Below are 16,450 nucleotides of genomic sequence, written 5' to 3' on the forward strand. Positions count from 1 at the left end.
TATGCCCTGGATTGTGTGGAAAAATACATGACGGCCACCAGCACTTGAAGGAAGACATCCTTAAATTGATTCTATTGTCCTGACTCTTAAATCACTGTATCAGTATCAAAGCACATAAAACTATGTACATGCTTGTATGTGGTGACCGGCTGGATGGAGCTCTGGTTAAACACACACACATTAAAAAAAAAAAAAAAAAAAAAAAAGAAAAAGCAATCATTGATTTCAGGTTGTAAAGGCAGAGGCTGATAACCTGATAACTTCTTCGAAGAATTCCAGCCCTTGTCTCAGGCATGAGGGACAAAATCTACCAACTCTCTAAATTTGGATAAAAGAGGAAGAACAATTTTTTTATCACCTGTTTATCTGGGATGGATAAATTTACTAGACTCAGAGGTAATGCTATCTAAAGTAGTACCAGCCTGTGATTGCAAATGAAACCTAAGGATTTTTTGTACGTTTCAACATTTGAGGTTTCAACACTTTCAGTTCCAGTATACCAACATCTCTTTAACAGTCCTAAATAAAGCATTTCTTATGGAGAGCTGCCATAGTCACACATATGTAATAACAAATGATTTTCAGCTTCTCATTTTCAAGAACATTAACTTCATCATGACAAAGAGCAAGCTCCTTAGAAAGGCACAGCAGGTCCGTAAATGCCATTTTTAAAGTTCAGAAAAAGATAATTAACAGACTGAAAATGTCACAAAAGATGAGACCAAAACAGTTAGGCATTTCAAGATTTCCTAAGTAACCACAGGAGTTACATCTTTTCTCAATGTATGTAGTCCTGCTAATAATGTGAAACTGTATCTGCAAGTTTAGAATTTCATATTGAAGTGTGAAGATTAGAACTTAGTATTTTGTTTCTCTCTTCAGATTAATGATTACATATTGATATGTAGTTATGATAGTACTGAAATGCTATTGGTATTACAATATTAATAGACACATATATATGAGAAAAAAAATCCTCAGAAGATAAAAAAAAAAGGCTGATTGTAGACCATAGCATGGCTATGTAAGACAATCTAAAGACCAATGAAATATTAGTGGCCAACCGTTGCTCACTATTGACAACAGAATAGATTTTACATTGGAAAAATAAACAAACTATATTCAAAATACAACAATTTCAAAATATTTTATTGAAATTAGCATAAAAAAGATTTTTGAAGGCTATTTCTCAATTGGTTATTTCTAAATATTAATGAAAAAGTAGTGGTTCATTTCCAAGAATCTCCACCATAATGTAATGTACTTTAGGAGCCTTTTGTTTTTCTAATCATTGCTTCCATCATATCCCACTGCTCTTTGGTAACCTAACAAAAGAAAAGAGATTTTATTGGAATTTCATATAATATTTGCACATCAAAGTATCTGAATGTAAAATAGTAAACAAGGAAATTAATACCCTCTTCAAATCATTGAATTCTCCTGCCATAGAAACATATTCTCCACCATCCATTCTGATAACCTAGAAAGAGCACAAACAGTGTATTCAGGAATTGTGTGATTTCTGCAGTATTCCCTTGTTATGAACTGTGAAAATAAATTTTACTGATTTGGGTGAAAATTCCCGTATAATTCCCGTGAAAATAATGCAATGCAATCACTTTTAAAAGTTCTTTTTAAAGGTGCTAACAACCATGCACTACACTTAAAAGATGAATAATACTTGTAAAGAATTTAAAATCAAGATGTTCTGCGTCATTTCTGAAACCTGGGCTTTAAAAAATAATCAGCAATACTCACACCATGATCAGGTTAATTGTACAAACAAGATCAACCAAAACTCACTGCTCCATTAACCCAGCTTGCATAATCACTGCAGAAATATGCAGCAAGATTTGCAATTTCTTCTATAGTTCCCAGACGACCACAGGGAATCCTCTCAATTATCTTCTTCTCAAATGAACCTGTTGGGTCAAGGCGGCTAAAAGCACCCTGAGAATTAAAGGGAACATTAAAAAAAAGTTACAACAACATCACAAAATAAAATCCAACAGAGATTTGACTCCACACACTTAATATGGAAGTTAATATTTGTGAGTAAGCTGTCTACACCCTAATTGTCAGTAGAATGAAAAAGAAAGAAGTAGAAAAGAAAAGCAATTTATCCCTGTTGCATTGATATGCATCTACTGATGATAAATTGGAATTTAATCCATTTGGGAAAGTCACCCACCATCTATCTGTGAAAAACAAAAGGGTTTAATCATCTTATTTTCCTCAAACACCCTGGATAAACATTTGAGAAAATAACCAAAACTCAGAATTGAGGCATGGATAGAGGAGAGGAACAAGAGGAGAAGAGTAACAGCAAAGTGACCAAAAATTAATTACAGGTGACTGAGTAAATAAAATGGAAAAGAAAAAACCATCAAGTTCAGTTAAATTGCAGCAACTGCTAAAGCTAAAGGAACTCATTGGAAGCTTTAATACTTGAATAGCTTAAAATTTCACGGGAAATAAAAGGAGATTTTTCTGCCCCTCCGCAAGGAAATAAGCGCCTCACTCAAAATCAGAAATGTATCAGTAACATTTATGTTAAATTACTGGGGTTATGATTTAAAGCACATTGTAATTCATGTAATCATGACTGCAAGCATGCCATTTAAGTCTTCTATTGCCATGTTTTTAATTGCCAGTTTATAAGCCTAACAGTGTTGTGCTTGTATGCCTTGTTCTTTTCCCATCATGACTTACAACAGTTATGTTTTAAAGCCATTGATATTGCCTCTAAGGAAGAAACCCTTGATTTTGCAATATGCTCTCTGCCTTTTTATGCTTTCAGGGAAATTTCAGGTTGGAACCATACACCAAATGTAGCCTTTTATTAAGAACACACATTATCTCGAACAGATTATACACTATTAGTTCAAAAAAGGAACATTAACTGGAGGTAGCATTATAGATGCTTAAATCCCTTAACTTGCCAAATGTTTTTCTTCTACTCTTACTTAAAAATACACAAGATTGGAGAACTTTTGGTCTGATCCTCTAATGGTATTTCAACATTCTTATAATCCTGCTAATTCTGCCACTTATTTTTCTTTCTAGTGAAAAGAGTCAAAACTAAGTGTTCCAGTGTAGCATCTAAAACTGACAAGAGGGGAAAAAAGAAAGAATAGTAAATAAACACACAAAGAAGTAAAAAAGAACCAACTCTGTACCCCTATTCCCAAAACAACAGCAAAAACAACTGTGAAATATTTAATGGAAGAAGTAATACCATTATTAGTTGTTAGTGCTCATAATCATAATAATTTGATTCAATGCGAAATGGATCCTCCTTTCTCTTCTTGCAGGACTGCTTTCTTTATTCTTCCTGTCCAGCTGCTCTGGATTACTTCCTTCAAACCCTTCAGTCCTCCTTCTCACTCACTTCAAAGCTTCTCATTTCCTTGCCAACTTAGTTTTTCTCTTTCTAGTTTTGAGATTTTCAACAAAACTAGTGAGATTCTGTTCTCATATACCTAAAAAAGATTCTAAGATTTTGGAATGTTTCAGATGCTTTATTTAAAAATTAGGAGTTAGGCAGAAAGAGGAACTTTACTCCAACAACTGTAAAGATTCACTCCACTTGACAAACTAAGTACACAGAAATAAGAACCATCATTAAGTACTTTGATATATCAATTCTTTGAAACACTAAAAAAAGAGGTTCTGAAAAAAGAGGTTCTTTTTATATCAAGTGTAGTAGAGGGGACAGTGGCAGGTGTCAGAAGTTCAAGAAATCCTATTTTACAAAAAGATTAAGAGGGAAGTGTGTTCAATATTCCAGCACAGTCTTGACTATCAAGGAAATCATATTAGAATTTACAGCTACAGAAAAGTTAGACTGTTGAGAAGTTAAGTCTGTACTACAAAGCATATTCAAGGCTGTGTTCACTTCATGCCATGTACCTTTGTTTTTATTGGACCTGGTTGAATCACATTGAATCTCATGCCATATCTACCCCATTCAGCCGCAAGAGACCTAAAAATTCATTAACAGAATGCATCAATATTTTAAACATAATATTGTAATCCTATTCAAAAGAAATTAAAATTTAATCAAATGTGTAAATATTAGAACATTCCTCAAGCAGACAATTTATACTTAAAGGGTCTTTTTGTGCTTAACAAAATAATTTCAGAGAAGTAAAAAAAATCTCATTCACCAACAGAGGAATATTGATTTAATAGAGGAATCATAGGTAAAGCAGGGTGAAGGAGCAATTCTTTCTCCCTTGCAAATCACCTGAATTGGTTGGATAGGGTTGGCACCTGAATTCCTCACCAAACAACCGTTAGGCCATCATCTTTCTGTGGCAATTTCGACTATCCTACAAGTACACATTTCTAACATTTGCAACATAGCTCTCACATTATGTTTTGAAATAAAACAGAGGATACATTTTAAAATAGGACACTAGAATAGTTTTGCTTTATTTTTCTCTGCATGATGAGTACTTTGGATCTACCATGGTGAATGAATTAGATGAGTCATAAAGTCTCTCTACACATTTCTGTTACAGCTCTGTAGAATAGAAATCAACACCATTACTCAGTCCCTCATTTTCTTCCAGATACAGAACTCTAGTTACTAAAAGGCTTCTAATCTATTCAATTCTTTCTGTTGAAGTGCAGAGGAAAGTTCTATGTGCTATGAAGGACTAGCCTGAAATTAAAAATGAGAGAAATCCTTTTGTTTCCTGAGCACAACGGATATGTCAACATGATACTCAATGGATATGTCAGCATGATACTACTCTGAACTAAGTAGAACTGCAGACTTTAATTTTAAATAGTGACAGGAAACAAATTTGTTGAGTAATCTAAACAGTGCTGAAGCCACAATATACTGCAGCCAAATAACAGGCATGTATTTTGCTCAGACAAAAGAATGTGGAGGGTGGTATAGCTCTCAAACAGTCCCCTTCATAGCTGTCTTGAGGTGCTGGTTCACCAATGAGAATGCAAGAGAACCTGATTATCAAAACTCCATGAAACAAACTTTGGAACTTGCAATTGCCAAAATAAGTAGTTCTACTTGTCCTTATCTTGGTCTTGTAAAAAAAAAAACCAGCAGCAGTTAATACTTCCCTCTGTAAGAAGCTGCCAGCATACTATTTTCTTGCTAGGATACTGGAGCCTGATTGAATTCTTGTGGAACAGTGAAATAGGGGTCTACACTAATAAGCTCCATTTTTATAAACCAATTACCTCATCTTAAGGATGTGAAAATCAAAGCACACATTTTGCTGTATTACTCACTTGCTCATTGCTTCTACACCAGCTTTGGCAGAGGCACTTGGCAACACAAATCCTGAACCACTCTCTGCATAAATTGTTGTAATAGCCAGGAATGCTGCTCCTAGAAGGGGAAAAAACATTTAATAAACAACCCACACCACACAGACCAAACAACCCTGAAGATCAAACTCTCAAGTTCAGATAAAAACAAGCTAAATGGTACAGAAGTTCTCAGCTCAAGTGGCAGGGATACCTATTCACTCTGGGCAGTGAAAAGGCATTTTAAAATATAGTGTTTGAAACTTTCTTTCCAAGCCTGTTTATTTCAGTTTCCTCCTCTTTTGCATGAGTGTTAAGAGTTGTTCCAGGTAAGTGCAAATAGCTATTGATTAGGCTCTGAAGGTCTAAGCCCTCAGACTTCCACTGATAATGAACTTAATGCATAAATTGGTCTAACTGGAGTGAAGGCCTAAGATCTTACAGTGTTTTTCCAGAAGCTGCCCTAGTCTAGTTGCCACTAACCAGACATTTTGCCCTAAATTCATCAATTAGTGAGTGGGGGGAAAAAAAACCCCAAAAAACCAACAAAACAAAAAAACAAACAAAAACAAACAAGAAAAAAAAATCAGCATTAACAGTTAGGTTTGGCATAATCTCCAATTAACAGCTGAGGGCTTGAGTTAACATTTATGCAGAAAAATAAAATATTTTTTAAAAAATTCCAGAAGCTTTTTCTGCAGCAGACCCAATTACAGAGTGAACTTGCATAACTTTTCCTATTATTATCCCAACAAACTCCTTTATAAAAGAACAACTTTCTTTTATATGCTGTATTTTATAACAGATTTAGCAAAAAAACATTCTAGAATATAATGGAAACTGCAACTGCTTATTTAATCTTTCTTTTATAGAATCCTGCAAATTATGTCTGATCAATGACTGGCATGAGCTTACTGTAGCTGGGAAATGAAGGACAAGGGATGACAGTTCACTGCTTACATCATAGTAACTAAAATAACTGTTCTACTTACTATATTTCAAAAATAATTTCATTAAAATAGCTGCTATGGGAATATTTCTAAAACAATATACACTACTGATAGATTGCATGTAAGTAGACTCAGGTAAAAAATTACAGTAATATTACACAAGAGAAACTAAAGAGAATCAAAAACAAGCACTAATTGAAATGCCAGCAGATATCCAGAAACCACAGGCCCTGTTTATAAAAAAGCAGTCCTCACTGAGAGACTCTGAAAGGCAAAAAACCCTAGAACAACTTTGAAGTTCTCTAGAGATGATTGTTAATTACGCATTTTGTAGAATTAAACCACTGGTTTTCTTTTTAAATATAGGTTAAATAGAGGTAAGCTAGGTGAACCTAACACAGAACAAAGAATAATTGAAATTTACAATTCTGATACTTAAAGAACACTTCAGCTCATACACAACTTTTATTTCTAAAGCCTATATTCATAAAATGGACAATACCTGATCAATTAGCTCCTCTCACTTTTTAAAAATAAGTAACATGCTACCAAATTACAAATTCCTTGTAAATACCATCACAAACTTGCAGTCTAAAAGCAGAGAACTTTTATTTACTACATTAGACTTAATGTAGGTCACACTGCAGACCTAAAGGACATCCATCCCAGTGTTCTAGAAACTGTCAGATTCACAGCATCCTCACAGACTGCTCTAAAATATCTGCACTAGGTAGCATCACTTTAGAAACTAAGGCCCCTGCTCAAACTAAAAAAACACAAGCAAGTACAAAGAAAATGAAAGTGAGAAGACAAACACGTACACGACTTACAAAAACATGCCTTAAAGAAAGCCTTAAACAAAAAGTCTTACTTACAGATGGATTCCCCTAGAAAGAAGACATGCAAGTAATAGCAAAAGAAATTCAAATGTTTTGGCAACTTAGAAGTCAAAGAAAGAGACAACACGAAGGTGAACGACATCTGGATTTTACCAAATTTGAGGACGGAAGTAAGGAAAGTAATGTTGTTTTCATTCAACAACAGCAAAAAAAAAACAAAAACATGTTTGATTTTGTATTTCACATTACTATATGGGCACACCATGTGCACCTCTAAGACCATAAGACAACCTATTTCAGTGGTCTGCCATAATCATATAGTAACTCATAACTGGGGATGGGTTTCTCATGTGGGAGTATCAGCACTAAAATGGTGGAAATTAATTTTTCATGTGCTGCTAAAATACAGAGGGGATACACTTGTATACTAACAAAAACTGTTACAGAGCCACTAAAACAATATTGTAACTTCATATTGTTATAATTAAATAGCATAAGCTCATGGAATACTTTTTGGAGAGGATTTTGAAGAACTTAATTCAGAAGGTGAAGAAATGAAGAAACTAATTCAGAGGTTAAAAAAATACCAGTGTAAATACAAAAGTAGTATTTCAACACAGTGGGTGTACCTAGAAAACAGGGCTCAGTAGTGAGGGCACATGGAAAACCATAATTATATCTTCCTGCTTTTAAAAAAAATTTACATTATATTATTCTGATCTCATAAAATAAACTCCTTGTTTTCCAAGTTAATGTATGGAATGTAAAATGAAAGCAGTTCTTTGTAAATAATCTATGACATAACATAGAAGGGCATACATCACCTTTCCTTTTAAAACAATAATCTGTTTAAATAAATCTTTGGCTAAATATCCTGACTTCTTGTTCATTTAAAGAAATATCCCATGTTCAGTTCAAAGAAATTAACATACACACAGAAAATTCAGAAGAAATAACAGCTTTTTCTCTTTTTTAACACAAAGCTTAATTTTTTTAATTTTAAAAATGTTTTACAACTAGAACTCTGCAATTAGATTTTTATATTCAGCCTAGTTGGCCTCTAGGTCCAATTGTAAGGCCTGATACTACAAAGAAGTAACTCTTAGCCTGACCTGTGTGATTCTTAAGTACAGCTTTCACTGAAAAACTTCCTTTCTAGAACATTAAAAATTGTATTTCTCTTCTAACATGAACTCTCAAAACTGGCCATAATGACAAGGCAAGGAAAGCAATAAATGACACGTCACAATGCGTAAGATACCTTTTTTTACTTTAATGAGCTCCTTGCCAATTTCCAGAGTTACAAAAGCAGTACCATTAAGTACAATATCAGTTATTGTTTTCCAGGCATTAGGAGAAAGTCGTTCAGAAGGGGAAATAAAATTTCCAGCTGCATTGTTTATCACAACCTGAAACACATGAAGGAAAAGAGTTAACTAACAATAACTCTTCCTGAGACAAAAGCAAAGAATTTACAAGGAGCTTTTTAGAGTTTCCAGGGAACAAAAGTAAATATACCCTCATTGAATGAGGTATGGGGGCATGGGAAGAGGGAGAAAAATCCAGAAGAAATTTTACCATCTGCAGCACAGATAAAGTATCAGTAACAGAAAATGAGCTGTATTTCCAAATTACTGTACTAAGGAACTGTATCATGTAGAGGCTGACTAAAGTCACTATTTTCCATAGTGTCTCAAGTGCATCTAACAGAAAAGTTTGCCTCCATCAAATTCCAGCATCACATCTATTTAATATAATGGATGTATGGGAACAGAAGCAAAAGGCAGCAACCTGATAACTGAAGTCTGGATGAACTGACTGCTGTATAACAGGAATTCAAATCACTCGTGATGAGAATATTATGGTACAACGTACTGCAAACAACTACTACAAAACTTTTGTTGAATAGATGGACCTCTGTCACCTCCATCACTTCCTATGAACAACCATCAGGCAGAGGATTCTTTCACTTCAGGGGACTAAGCATCACATTAGCAGTATTTAAACCAAAAATTATGTAGCCAGATCGAGCATATTTCATAATAAAATGTGTTGAAGAATATAATAATGTACTATTAATGGAATGGCACCTTGATTCATGTAGGTTTGCACATCAAACAAACTATTTGTCCAGAAGAACTTCTGGCCTAAAGTCTAATGAAGATATTTGAAATTTCAAAACCAAAACAGAGTACTGTACATATTACATTCATGTAAAACTAGTAATATACAACAGCCATAAATTATACATATGGAGAGCAAATTCAATTTAAAGGCCTCCCTAAAATTTGAAGGAATAAAAATCCCAACACCTTGAGATACTAAGGAGGTTACTTGAATCACTCAATAAATACAGGAAAGACACAACAATAAAACTAATGAACTAAGAACTCTACCATGTGATCTTTGAGGTATGTAGGACTGCCAAAATAAGCCATGAAAAAAGAATGATTGCTTTCTAATAGGGATTAACATTCTTGGGAATGGAATGGACAAAACCAAGCTGGAAGGACTTTCACGTTACTGCCATTAACTTGTGTCTTTGAGATCTCACCTCACATGCAGTATGGCAGTGAGTGACACCCAGGATTCATAAACTAACATCTCATGTCTGCAACAAAGAGAAAAACTGGACAAAAAGAACTGAATATTCAATTTACTCTGCCATCTATCTTAAACACACAAAATACATTACATTAAAGAGAAGGCAAATGCTTGAAAAGAACAAATCGTGGAAAGCATTTATTCAGAAAATTACTGGTGCTCTAAAAACATGCTATACAGGAAAAAATCTCCTCCCTCTCTGCACACATGTAAAATCTTCATGACTTTGAAGATTTTACATGTGTTTATTAACAAACTTATTTTACATGTGATTTTAAATGTGATTATTAAGAAACTTATTAAGTTTCTTCACTTAGGCCAAAAACTGCCTTAACTAACAGCCAAAATAATATCCAGAAATCTTGTCTACAAATCAGGACAGTGAATTGCCTTATTTCTAGCACTCTTATAGCATACAGCTATATAGTCTACAATTTCTCTACTTCTTACAATATTTAAAATTCAGTAGGCTCTCTACCACATCTGTAGGAAGCTCCTCCTGGATGCAAATTGTTGACAACAGACATACAATAATTTTAAATTTACAGTAAACAGTTTTAAATCTGACTGTCCTTTACAACGATGCTACATCATCACACTTTCTATCAGCTAGCAGAATCCAAGTTGTTATCTCACAATCACATCAGAATTGGGTAACATCATCTTTCAGACTCCACCAGATCACCCTCCTCACAATCTGATGGAAAGAGCTCTGTTGGCTTTTTGCCAAACTATAAAAAAGCAGATGCTTGGCTTGACTGAAGACTTTTTTTCTTCATTTTATGAGAACTTAAATCTTCAATTTGGAACCTTCTTTGTGTATATTAATAAGCTAAGCAAGAATCAAAGAAAACATTTATGGTTATTTCCATTCCTAATTTGTGAAGCATTGTGTTAACATGTAATTCAGTAAACAGAAGTAAATCACCTTTTCAGGAGGACTTAAGGGCGATATTCTATTCCCTGAATTCAAAGAATGTCTCCAGAAATGTCCCATTATTTGAAATGAGATGTTAGACCTCAGAGTAGGGGTAAAAATGTTTTGTCTACTTGGCCACCAAATATTTTAAGAACCACAGGAGCAGAATAACTGTTCTAACTATGAATGTTAGATTTATATTGAAGTACTGCCACTGCTCTGTCTAGCTTCTTTTTAAATTCCATTAACTTTCTATCTTCTTAAGTTTCTTCACACCTACTATGCAAAGTATTTTTGTTAATAAAGAATGAGTTCTTTCTCAAGAATACTTACATCAGGATGTCCTGCCACTTGGATTGTTTCAGCAACTGCACTCTTAACTGAAACAGGATCTCTCACATCACACTGGATGGCATGAACCTAAAGAATAATAGAAAGGCAGTTTTCAGACTTAAAAACTGTGTAATTCATAAATTAAACAAGTCCATAGAAGCATACAAATGCAAAAAAATCCAATAAAATGTAGAGTATAATATGTAACATATTCATAATTCTGCAAAAACTTACCTTATTCCCTGTTTTAGAAGAAATTTCATCTGCTGTTCCTTTCAAAACATCCAGCTTCCTAGAAATAATTATTAACATCCCTTATGTCAGTTAAATGCAATTACAATTTAGATTACTAAAATCTTTTTTTCTGAGCAAATATGAACTACAACTTAAAAATCTGTGTGTGCACATGCATGTTGCTGATTTTCATCAATTAAAACTATGATTAAGACTATGCTTAACCAGTAACTTTCTGAAAGAAAACTTTTGGTAATTTATGGTTAGTGCTCCTTTAAAGCAACTCAGAAGTGACAATGGTAAGAGACTCTGATGTTAAACAACATGTGATAAGACAGGAATAAAGCATGCAATCATAACAAACTTAGTTTCAGCTACTTCTCTACTAGTATTAATAAGAGACATACATATTCACATTTAAAACTAAACAAATCACTATTAGGAAGAATGTCACACCGCTGTTTTTTTTGTTTTAAAATGAGATTGGTTTTCTAGACTTTACTGAAGTGCTTCTAGATTCTACTGCAGTACTTGAGAGCTGTAGAAAATCATCATTAAAGGAAAATCATGACTCTTGTTGAAAGTCAGAAGAGGAATGGATTTAATTCTTTATTGTAATTTAAATCTGTATCAAGAACACCTGTAACAACATTTATTACTGTTCAATACTACCCACTGCAAATTTTTGTTCTCTTTAACGCTTTAGTTGAATTTATGCCTAATATCTGAGGTTATTTATTTTTCTGCCACATTTCACAAAAATGTGCTTAGTTTATTTCTCCTACTGATTTTTATACCATTAAACATTTGCAGATAAATCTGCAAGTTTCTAGAATCCACAATCTGACACTGTAATTTAAATGTGTACTGCAACAGAATAAACAGAATAATTGTTTCTGGTTTGTAAAGAAGAAAACATCTATTCAGCAGTCAGTACTAAGAGAAAGTTCTAAAACATCTTCATTAATATTTACCGGCTTGCTATAACACACTTGGCTCCTAAACTGGACAAAGCTGTTGTCATTCCTTTGCCAAGCCCAGTACCTCCACCAGTTATAAAGGCCACTTTCCCCTGGAAGGTATTTGGTGGCAACATCACTTTTTGAAGAGGTGAGAAGAATGCAGCTTGTGGTGCACTGCTGTCTTGATGCAGCACATTTGGCCCACGGCTGAAAAACTGAAAGATAAAAACCCAGAAAAGTTAGTTTCTTCTCCTTTCTGCATGCAGGACTGTTACACAAGATAGATTTTCCTATGGCAGTGAGGTAACAATCATAACTCCCTTATTATAAGTAAATGAATTATAAGAATGACTAGATTGCATTATACCAACACACATGGGCCTTTACATAAATGCTATCACTAGACCAGGAAAGCACTTGAGCTATTTTTATATATTATACTGCAACTAGAGAACTACTGAAAAATACTTCAGTCATGCTTCTTGCTACTTCATGCATTTTTTGTATCTATCACTTTTACTAAAGCATGTGGAAAACCATTACCAACTAATTACAGAAGCACTTGGGCATCAGATTGATATATGCACTGTAATTTATGCACAAACAAATCCATGTGATTTTAGGTTACATATGTATGTATTTAAAATTTTAAATCTTCAGAAGTAGACTCATGATTTTGATCCTTTACTACTCCATCCAACAAACCTTCTTCTTTACTGGAGAACAGGACAGAATCAAACTTCACAAGACCTGCCCTAATGGCCACTGGGGCTGCTGAGGAAACCAATGCCATCTCCCAGACAAAACTGGGCAGGGTTAGGTTATCAGCATCACACTCTATCCCAGCAGAAATACCAGCTACAGTACATTAGCCTCAGAAGGATTAGTCCCTGCAAAAAGACACATGGTTGGAACATGTTTAAAAACAGACATGAAAAAAAAATCAGTATTACGTATAGAAAACTATGCTAGTAAGAAAATACCCCACAAATGTAATGAGAAATTAGTGATGTCACCAAGGAAGTTGCAGCAAAAATAGCAAACAGGATATTTCTAGCATCCTAATATGCTAAACTAACTCAAGGCCTAATCTAAGTATTGAATTAAATGCCTTGGGGCAGCAGCACTACAGTAATAATTGAGAAATTCCCTTAATATTTAAAAGACAGAAGTTATCACAACCTGAAGTTTCACATGCTTCCAAGTATAACAAAACTAGATTTACCTTATTTTTGATGTGCAAAGCAATTATAAGACTGTAAGTTATACTTATTTTCTCTGGTTTTACCTTGTATTTGAGCCTTTAATTTGTTTATTTTAATACAAAGAAAAAATCTAATACAATTTTGTGAAAGAAGAGTGAATGGTTACTCTTGTATGATCCTGTTAAGAAAACCATGCCATTGTTCAATAGACTGACATGAAGAAGAAAGGTAGTTTTAAAATAGTAAAACTATTGCAACTCACTAATCTGTTTGCTAATTCCCATTTTGAGCACTAAAATTAAGAGACAATATATTTAGTGGTAGATGATTATTCTGTACTTCCCACAGTTACAATGCATTGGGGGGCTCACAGAGCTTGAAGTTGGCCTGCAGAAGTGTGCACATGAATCTTTCTGTGTGGTAACACCTATGCATTAGTAACTCAGGTGAAAACAGAGAGAACAGCCATGGAATTACACAGACAATTTAATACAACTTAAAGCATGGTGCAAATAACACCAGGGTCATGGGCTCCATCCCTGTATGGGACATTCACTTAGGAGCTGGACTTGATCCTTGTGGGCCCCTTCCAACTCAACTATGTTCTGTGAAAAACTAAAATTGAGTTGAATTGAAGAGTTGGAGCCACTACATAGGACAAAATTCAGAAAGCAAAGCTTGAACTAAAGCTGGAACTCTCACATTTGTAAAATACTACTGTTTTTTAATTCTCCCAGTGAAAATAAAATTTGCATGCTTTCACAGAGAACCAGGATACTATTAAGCCTCCAGGAAAGGGAAATGTGATGGTTCTCTTTGGGGACTTTCTTAGCAGCCCCTTGCTCATCTCTCTTCAGCAAAAAAGCTCACTCTGGAGAATTTCAGCTCACAGCAGAGACTGCAAATCCAGATGGCATTTGGACTCCCCCTTCCTTCAGGACATGGAGATAACCCCCACGAGTGCTGAGACTCTGATCAGGTGCTCTGGCAGTGACAGACACAGCTCAGTCTTCTTGCCCTCCATGAAAATAACACTGCAAGCAGCTTTCCTTCTGCTCCAGGGGGAAAGATTAGGACATGCCACAACACAGGAAAGCAGAATGCTGCACCAAGACTAATAGTATGGCAATGATAACCAGCCAGTAAAGCTGGTATAATTGAGCAATCTTTTAGTCAGACTGCTATCATCTCCTAAATGTCTTGCACAAGGGGCTTCTGTGACAGCATCCATGCAATTTAATCATTCCACTGCTTAAGGCTGAGATCTTAAATTAAATCTCAGGTGTAAACAGAGATATAAAGAAGGCAGTAAACAGCTTAAAAAAACCAAACATCAAACAACAAACACACAAATCACTGACAAACCAAAAAACAACCCTCACCCAGGGGGTGGAAGTGAATTGTGAAATAAATGCAGAAAGCCATTTCAGAAACACAAAAGCAGTCACTAGAAAGAAGCACTGTGCTTGTGGAGAACTCACTAGAAACGGCCTCCAGCAACATCCACAGAGTCACAGAATCATAGAATGGCTTGGATTGGAAAGGACCTTAAAGATCATCTTGTTCCAACCCACCTGCCATAGGCAGGGACACCTTCCACTGTAACAGGTTGCCCAGGGATCCAACCAAGTCTTGAACACCTCCACAGATGGGGCATCCACAGCTTTTCTGGGCAACATGTCCATATCTAACCTAAACACCTTCTTTCAATCTGAATCTATTCCCCCTTCTCCTGTCACTCCATGCCCTAGCAAAAAGTTCCTTCCAGATTTCTCGTAGGCTCTCTTCAGGTACCGGACGCTGCCAGAACGCCAACTCGGTCACAAGTCAAGCCGCCCGCTGCTCGGACAGCAACACTCCAGCCATTTACCTAGATGGCCGGCCCTGCACAGCTGCGCTATCGGGGCCAAAGGGCGCCGCGCTCAACGGGGTCACACGGCCCGCCCGGCGCTGGAGCCGCAGGCCGTGTGCCGGCAGCTGAGGGGCGCCCCTTCCTGGTGCTTCCCCAGCCCCGGCAGGGCCGGCAGCTGAGGGGAACCGAGGGATGCCCCTTTCCTGGTGCTTCCCCAGCCCCGGCAGGGCCGGCAGCTGAGGGGAACCGAGGGGTGCCCCTTTCCTGGTGCTTCCCCAGCCCCGGCAGGGCCGGCAGCTGAGGGGAACCGAGGGGTGCCCCTTTCCTGGCGCGACCCCAAGCCCGACAGCGGAAACCGCAGAGCCCCGCCGTGCCCTCCCTGTGACGGGACACCGGTGCCCGGGCAGAGCCGGGGCGGCGGGGCAGCAGGTGGCGGAACAGCTCCGCGGCGCCGCCCGTCCGCCCTCAGCCCGGCAGCGCAGGGAGCGCCTTACCCGCCCGGCGCCGACCCCGCAGGGGCCGCGCACCCCGCGCCGCCACAGCCCCGCCGCTGCCGCCGCCGCCGCCGCCATGTTCCGCCGCCGCGCTCTGCGCCTGCTCCGCGGGGAGGAGCGGCGGGCGCCGGGAGGGCACCGAGAGCCGCGGGCGTCGGGGAACCGGTGTGACCGGCCCCGCCCCGGGTGCTGCAAAACGTAGAATATGTAAAAATTTTCTCTAAAAAGGACGGTCTTTGATCCTTGATCTTTGTATACTTTCAAGCCTAATCAACAAGAAAGGAACAAACAAGCTCTAAGCGATGTCCAGGTGAAAGACAAATTATTTGTCGGTGGAATTGCCTTGCTAAGGCTTAGAGCTTGACATGTTTCAATGATCTCAGAGAGAGATTAACAAAACTTGGGAAGAGAGATGTACTACTGACAGTGGGCACAAAGAATGCAGAATTTATGGGCTACAAGGGCATTTGGCAGAATCCCCATGATAAACAAAAACTATTAAAGGCAACTCCTCAACTTCGCTCAGATCAGCTCTGACTGGCTATTTCTGACAGGGGAGATTACCCACTGACCCAAAAGAAGAGAAAGACTGAGTATATGCACTAAACAGCAGGAGAGGTGGGAGAATCATTAACCAAAGAACATAGAACGCTAATTAATGAGAGAACTAGGTAACTGGTAGAATGAACATGAATGCCCTTTTTTGCTAAAATGTTTAAATAGTGAAAACTTTTGGTTTCCTTGTGCTGGCCGTGTGTATTTCTCACGCAAGACG

At 36.9% G+C, this 16,450-nt stretch overlaps 1 protein-coding gene across 1 annotated transcript; it reads right to left on the bottom strand.

Moving 5' to 3' along the window:
- Positions 1-1,121: 1,121 nt before the first annotated feature.
- DECR1 (2,4-dienoyl-CoA reductase 1) lies at positions 1,122-15,758 on the bottom strand. The gene is made up of 10 exons (XM_059487549.1): positions 15,676-15,758; positions 12,137-12,339; positions 11,163-11,220; positions 10,929-11,015; positions 8,334-8,481; positions 5,266-5,365; positions 3,913-3,985; positions 1,804-1,950; positions 1,418-1,480; positions 1,122-1,325 (listed from the first exon to the last, which is right to left on the bottom strand). Exons 1-10 carry the CDS (start codon positions 15,751-15,753, stop codon positions 1,266-1,268), a joined length of 1,017 nt encoding a protein of 338 aa, XP_059343532.1. The 5' UTR covers positions 15,754-15,758; the 3' UTR covers positions 1,122-1,265.
- Positions 15,759-16,450: the final 692 nt, after the last annotated feature.

The sequence above is a fragment of the Ammospiza nelsoni genome, chromosome 1 (genome assembly GCF_027579445.1).
Source record: "Ammospiza nelsoni isolate bAmmNel1 chromosome 1, bAmmNel1.pri, whole genome shotgun sequence".
Taxonomy (NCBI): domain Eukaryota; kingdom Metazoa; phylum Chordata; class Aves; order Passeriformes; family Passerellidae; genus Ammospiza; species Ammospiza nelsoni.

Bases quoted from the DNA above. Each gene is read 5' to 3' on its own strand.
- DECR1 (XM_059487549.1), bottom strand. From the start codon at position 15,753: ATGGCGGCGGCGGCGGCGGCAGCGGCGGGGCTGTGGCGGCGCGGGGTG. The intron at 8,482-10,928 runs GTAAGTATTCTT...CATGTGTTTCAG, and splicing joins AAGTGGCAGGACATCCTGAT to GTTGTGATAAACAATGCAGC. The intron at 1,326-1,417 runs GTATTAATTTCC...TTCTTTTGTTAG, and splicing joins AATTCAATGATTTGAAGAGG to GTTACCAAAGAGCAGTGGGA.